This window comes from Dendrobium catenatum, unplaced genomic scaffold (genome assembly GCF_001605985.2).
Source record: "Dendrobium catenatum unplaced genomic scaffold, ASM160598v2 fragScaff_scaffold_124, whole genome shotgun sequence".
NCBI lineage: Eukaryota > Viridiplantae > Streptophyta > Magnoliopsida > Asparagales > Orchidaceae > Dendrobium > Dendrobium catenatum.
In genome coordinates this window covers 982,341-989,884 of record NW_021318586.1, presented here as the reverse complement: position 1 = coordinate 989,884, position 7,544 = coordinate 982,341, and the positions used below count along the sequence as shown (strand labels likewise).

The 7,544-nt window shown below is 38.2% G+C and overlaps 1 protein-coding gene across 1 annotated transcript; it reads right to left on the bottom strand.

The window, feature by feature from the left end:
* Positions 1-522: 522 nt before the first annotated feature.
* On the bottom strand, positions 523-1,496 carry LOC110114600 (mannose-specific lectin 3-like). Its single transcript, XM_020847530.2, has one exon. The coding sequence runs from the start codon at positions 1,459-1,461 to the stop codon at positions 694-696; it is 768 nt and encodes a 255-aa protein (XP_020703189.1). The 5' UTR covers positions 1,462-1,496; the 3' UTR covers positions 523-693.
* Between the last annotated feature and the right edge of the window lie 6,048 nt (positions 1,497-7,544).

Below are 7,544 nucleotides of genomic sequence, written 5' to 3'. Positions count from 1 at the left end.
TAAAAAAAAAAAAGAATCTATTGAATTCAATTTCATTAAATTCTGATATAATTAAAACATTCAAATGCTCACAAAATATCAGATATTTAAGATAGAACATTTATGGTCATTTAACAAAGTGTTTAAAATTTTATCAAAAAAGCTGAAACAACTTAAAAAAAAATTCATAAATAAGCCATCATTTCAAGCTAAAAAGGGACTATATTTAGAGAGAGTTCATGAATTTAAAATTGCTAAATATCTTTCTATCTATCTATAATGACCATTGAAGAGTGCCTACACCAACAAGCCATAAACCAAAATTCGTCTTCGCTTTCACTTAATTGTCATCTTCAACCATCTAACAATGTCAATATTTCTCATTACTCGATTATCATCATCTGACTACCTTCACACTGACACTCATGACCACCACTCCCTATTATTCCTTTGACATTTTCAATCTCGTACAGAATGATAATCCAAATTTTATAATTCTACCTCATCAAATTGGGCCAAATGAAAAACTTTTGTAATAATTAATTTACATAATAAACTATTACTCAACACTGAGTTTTATTCGATTTCAATGGAATACTAGTTAGACCTTTTGGGTCAAATACAGATCATCACAAACCACTTTATTTTTCCTCCTCCAGTTTATTGAAACCAGAAACCCTCAAAACAAATCGATCCAAAATCCCTCAAAAAACATCAAGAACCAGTGGACCACACCACAGGCCCATACACAACGGCCTGCCCGTTAATTTGAACAACAAGAACATATTCCCCTTCGACCCCCTCCCGCTTGCTCGACCACACAACCTTGTAACGGTCATTAACCACTGCAAGCCGTCCATGGTCGTCAAGCCTAACGAAGCAATGCCGCCCCTTCCCCTTAGTCTCGCTTTGCCACACCACTCCCACCGACGCCTTAGTAAACTCCAGATTACAGTCCTCCGTTATCTCCAAAGTGTAGTCTCTGCTCGTCAGCTTCGAGTTCTCGCGTAGAATCTGAGAGGAGAACAACACATTGCTCACCAAAGGTAAATTGCTCAACTCGGCGTCGATGGCAGCGGATGGAGAAGAGAGTGGAGGGGTGGACCAGATCGAGGGTCCGAAGACGTTGAGAATACCGTCGGGGCCGAGGACGGCGACGTATTTGCCCTTCTTGGATCCGCCGGAAGAGGACCAGACTTGTAAGCCTTGGCCGTCTTTGATGAGGAGTTGGCCGTGATCGGAGAGGGTGAGGGTGCAATTGGTGCCAAAGCCGTGGGTGTTGGACTGGAAGCCGCTGCCTTTGTTGTATAGAACGAGATTGCAGTCGCCTTGGATGACAAAGGCGGCATCTTTGTAGGAGAGCTGGCCGTCGGTGGGAAGGATGTCGCCGGTAGCGAGGATGTTGCCCTCGTTAGCGGCGGAGGGGGAGGGGAGGAGGAGGAGAGAGAGGAGGGAGAAGAGAAAAGTGGTAGGCAGAGTCATGGAGGCTTTGGGTTTTGCTTGCAATGTAGGTTGGCTTGCTCCACGCCTCCACTGGAAGATTTATAGAACGGAGCAGGTTGCTACATATTGTGAGACTTGAGTTTTTTTTTTTTTTAAAGATATTTGATAAAAAATAAAAAATATTAAAGATAGATTAAAATTTATAGAATATAGATTAGAATTTTTTTTCTTACTGAATAAATTTAATCACAAATCACAAATTATAACAAGTAATCTCTATATTGTTTATCACTATACTTTTAGTGTACTTTTATTGTTCACAGAATCAAATGGTTCTTTTTGTCTGAACACCGCACATAATAATCTCATTTCAAGAGGATAGAAGCTCTAACTATTAGACTATTCATATGTTCGATTTAAATTTTTTATTTTAAAAAAATTATTTTAATCATAATTGTTAGGTGAGTGCCCCCTCAGGGTCAGGATTGGTCTAGCAGTCTTATTGAGGACTATTGCATCTTAGTTCGGATCTCCTTTGGATGAGCTTGTATATCACAAGTTTGGTTGGGACAAATTCCAGTTTGCTCGTATATTGGGCCTGGCGAATGATCCTCAGGGTGAGGTTTTCTCAAGCGAGCCTTGTTGTTCTCCTAACAGAAATCGATTTATATAATTTTGAATTACTTACTTATTTGTTTTATTTTGTGATGAGAATTATTTTTTTAATCAAATATTTATTAAGATAATTGTTGCGAACAAGAATATTCACAGAGGTAAAGTAAGAGAGCTTTTTGCCCTAACTTTGCATAGATATCCAAAACTTAAACAGAAAATTTATAAAAACTAGGATTTTTATGTGAAAAATCCCGAAAAAGGGAAAAACCATGAGGTCACACCCAGTCTAAATGATTCCATTATTTTTTGACCATGTTACAAAGATTGACCCGTTCTTAAGTTTGAGGATTGTCAAACTACATTAGTCCAAGAAGTGGATTGAACTTAGTATGAATATTCAGGAATTTACAATGATGACTATTAGGCAAAAGTCTGATGGTGGTAAAGCGGAAGTTCGATAGCTATTTGGTAGAAGTTTGACAAGGTAGGTGGCCGGCGTAAGTCTGGCGATGATGTTGATCATCGGTGATGAAGCTGGTTGTTGATAATAGTAGCTGGTGGACGTCAACAATGATGATGGTTGGAAAATGAGAAAGATCTCTAACTTTTCTTCTCTTTTCCTCTCTCTTGTATGACTAGTAAATAGGAAGAAAACTAAGAGCATGTTGGGAGTGTTTTAATAGACGATCGATATCAACTCCCACGATCATTCACCATTTACTGAACATTTGAGCATCTTAATGATGTTAGAAGTCCATGATCTTGTGCTCGTTTAATTTGTCACTTTGAGCGCTCGATTTTGTAACCAAGAATTCATTGTACTTTCTTGCACACATGGCAACTATCTTGCAACATCATCATTAGCCTCAAACGTTGTATCTTCTTCTATATATTCATTGTAATAATGAAATAATACAATTATGTTTTCCTATTCTTTATGTTTCTTTGCCCTGTCTGTTCATTCGTTGGATATCAACATGGTATCAGAGCTACCGTGATTATTCTTCCCTCCCTTCCTCCCATCTTCTTCTCTCTGGTTCGTCTGTTTCCCGCCGATGCTTCCCTTGACGTCATTCACTACACACTAGACGACCTCCCACCGACTTACCAAGCTTTCAAGACTGCCATTCATACCAATCTTCAACCATTAAATCTAGATGATCTATAAACGCTCTTACGCAATGAGGAACTGAATCTTGCACATGAAACCAACCAAGAACTCCAAAACCTACAAATCTCCATGACACCATGGCTCTCACAGCATCTCATGGTCGTGGTCGAGGCAGATTGAACCAAACTCATGATCGATCCTCATTTAACAACTGACTGCCGACAACCAACTCAAATTCTACTCGTGGAGAAAAATCTACAAGATCTTTCGTCACTTGCCAAATCTGTGGCAAATTCGGACGCTCAACAATAAAATAATGACACAGCCATGATGATCAATATACTACAGAACCTTCCAACACGACATTATTCACTTCTCCATCACCTACCATATCACAAGAATGGTATCTCAATAGTGGCACGTATACCCATCTCACTTCAGATCCAAGCCACTTTCAAACCTCTCACCCTTACACTGGTTCTAATCAGGTCGTTCTTAGCAACGACCAACAACTCCCCATCCACACTATATGTAGAGAAATTCTTCCTACTCCCCAAGGTAGTCTTCAAATCTCTAATCTCAATTTAGTTCTGAATCTTCCATTCAATTTATTATTTGTTAATCGCCTTGCTACTGATAACAATTGTCTTATAACCTTTTCTTCTCATGGTTATGCTATTAAGGATCAGACGACCCACTAAACTCTTCTCATGGGTCCGTGTATTAACGGACTATACCCGCTTCAAGTCAAAGACTCCTCTACTTCTATGCCTATGCTCGCTCTCATCTCCATTCAAGCCGTTCCCGATCTATGACACCAACGACTTGGCCATCCTTCCACCAATACTTTGGCTAGCTTAGCAAAATAATTTTCTAATATTTGTATTTCTTCCACAAAATCTTTGTGTAATGTTTTTTGAATGGCTAAAAGTCATCGACTACCCTTTAATGATTCTCAAAATAGTAGCAAGTTTTCTTTTGATCTATACACTCCGATGTTTTGGGACCCACCCCTTCGAATTCAACTCAAGGATATAGGTTCTATGTTTCGTTTATTGACGACTTATCTAAAGACACTGGGGTTTATCCCTTAGTTCACAAATCCGATGTTATTCATGTTTTTCTTGAATTCCAAATAATGATTGCATGTCAATTTCGTAGTAATATTCATATCCTTCGCACTGATGGGGGTGGTGAATTTGTTAATAATAAATTCAATTATCTTCTAAAGAATTTCATAATCATTCATCAGTTCACTTGCCCATACGCTCCACCTCAAAATGGGGTAGTGAAACTCATGCATCGCCATCTAATCGAAACAATTAGATCGCTCCTCATCACTTCTTCTCTTCCCCAACATCTATGGGTTGACACGCTCATCACCGCCACTTATCTAATTAATCGTCTACCATCTCCCAACACTTTTAACAAATCTCTTTATGAAATCCTCTATCGCTAATCTCCCAACTACGATCACCTAAAGGTTTTTGGATGCCTATGCTACCCTTGGCTAAAACCTTATTCTCCTAACAAATTGTCCCCTCTTTCACATCCATGTGTCTTCATCGGCTACGCACAATTTCGAAAAGGGTATCGTTGCTTGAATCTTGTTAATAACAAGATCCATACCTCTTGTCATGTTGTCTTCAACGAAGCAGTTTTTACTTTCTCTCAATCTTTTCATTCAACCACTACATCCCTTCCCCAATCTCACACCACACCTCCCTTACTCTTAGTTCCCACAACAGGTTTACCCACTTCTCTCACATCAGCTCTACCACCAACTAGACATAAAGCAAATTCAATTTCCCAAAGATACTCGTGGCTCCCTCTTCTCCTGCACCCGATACCGACCCTTCTACAAATCAACAAACTCAATATGTGTCTCCCTCTCTCGTTCAGCCGCAATAAGTCACTGCACCCTCATCTCAAATCACCAACCATCCCATGGTAACTCGGTCCAAAATATGTCACAACAAGCCAAAACAAATATTTGACCTATCTCATATCCTTCAACTTGTTGAACCAACAACCTATAATCAGGTTGTTAAAAGTGAACATTGGCGATCAGCTATGTCACAAGAATTTTAGGCCTTACAAGCTCAAGCTATGTGGGATCTTATTCCACCTCTACTAAATCAAAACATCCTTGGCTACAAATAGATCTTTCATACCAAACTTAACTCAAATGGAACAGTGGCTAGATACAAAGCTCGACTCATAACAAAAGAATTTAATCAAGAACATGGACTTGACTACATAGAGATGTTTACTCTAGCAGCCAAAATGCCTACTATACGAGTCCTTATTCTCACCGCTCTGCACTACAAATGGGAAATTCATCAACTAGACGTTTCCAATGCCTTCTTACACGACACCCGTCCAGACATAATTTATATGCAGCAGCCACTTGGATTTCAAGATTCACTCATCCCAACTATATCTGCAAATTGAACAAAGCATTATACATACTCAAACAATCCTCACGAGAATGATATGCTACTCTCTCCACTCATCTTCAAAATTTTGATTTTAAAATCAGCACTTCTTACCCATCACTACTAACATATAAAATGGGCTCTACACGCATGTACATTTTAATCTACGTCAATGACATCCTCCTTACCGACAACTCACAAACCATGATAAACCTGCTGCTCTCTAACCTTCACAAAAGATTTCAAATGCAAAATCTCAGATCATTGGCGCACTTCTTTGTCATTGAAGCAGTTGCAACTGAAAACGACACTCTCCTCCATTGACAACAATACGCCAACCATATTCTCGAACGAGTTGGTATGCAAAATGAAAAATCGATATCCACTCCCACTTCATGCAAGACGGTGCTTACTCCTACCTCCGAACATGAATTCTCCAATCCTCAGTTATACCATCATCTAATCAGGTTACTACAGTATCTTACCTTGACTCGTCCTGATATACAATTTACTGTTCATCAGCTAAGCCAACACATGCATCAGCCTCTCAACACCAACTTCGATGCTCTCAAGCGATTACTACACTACATTCACGAAACAACAAACATCGGCATACCTTTATACGAAAATGACCTCACTCTTCAAGGGTTCGTAGATGCTGATTGGGCTAGCAACTCTCAAGATTGCAAATCCATAACATGATATTGTAATTTCTTGGGCAAGTCACTCAACTCATGCAAGTAAAAAAGCAAAATCTTGTAGCATGATCGTCGATTGAAGCAGAATACAAAGCGTTAGCTGCAGGAGCTTCTAAAGTCATTTGGTTATGTCGTCTGCTAGAAGTCTTTCATATATCACAAAATAAACCAACCATTATTTATTATGATAACACTCTACAATTGCATTAGCAAACAATCCAATCTACCACGCTCATACCAAACACATCGATGTGGACTGCCATTTTATCCGTGACTGCATTCAATCCAAGCATCTATCAGTTCATCATATATGTACGAATGATCAAATCGCAGATGTATTCACTAAGTCACTTCCTATACGTCACTTTAAATTACTATCTAGCAAACTGATTGTTGCTCCAGCATCATCAGTTTGATGGGGCATGTAAGCAAGAACGCTTTGTACTTTCTTGCACACGTGGCAATTATCTTGCCACATCAGCATTAGCCTCAAACATTGTATCTTCTTCTATATATTCATTGTAACAATGAAATAATACAATGGTATTTTCCTATTCTTTATGTTTCTTTGCCACGTCTGTTCATTTGCTAGATATCAACATATTTGACCCAAAGTACGTCACATTCGGATAGCATTTGGTCAACCAATTAATGTTATGAAGCTTCCAAGTAGGCTTAGGTCCTCTAATTTAAGTTCATTCGGGCTTGGATTGTACCAAATTTGATATTGTCGGGCTCGTCTCCTTGAGATGTTCAATTCGATTATAAGTTTGCTGAAAACAAAGTTCGAATGATCTCGTATTTAATTTTGGAAGTCTCTACTTCTAATTTTTTAATGATATATCAATAATAGCGGTAAGATTTTTTCTTCTTTTTTTTTTAAATTTAAAAATTAAAGTACACCTAATAAATAATAACTATAGTTCTATAAATTATTAAAAAAAATTTTTTTTGAAGCCGCTTCAAGTAGACCGGGCCGCATGTAGATTGCTTAATAGTCCATTCACCCTTTAATGTCTCGAAGGTCATATCCTCCTTTACGTATGAATAGGACTTCATTACTTAATTCTATCATTAAATGGTTCAATAGCATTAAATTTTCTTCTTTGACAAACGTGATTTCTGCTCAAAGACGCGTCAAATTTGCTTGCTAATATTTTCGTCATTTTCTCAGTTTTGTAATCGTCTTTTTAATTATGTATAAAATAATTTTTTTGCCCATAAATCATCCTAAAACGATACATAGCAAGGGACCATTTC

Coding starts and splice junctions, on each gene's coding strand:
- LOC110114600 (XM_020847530.2), bottom strand. CDS start 1,461: ATGACTCTGCCTACCACTTTTCTCTTCTCCCTCCTCTCTCTCCTCCTC.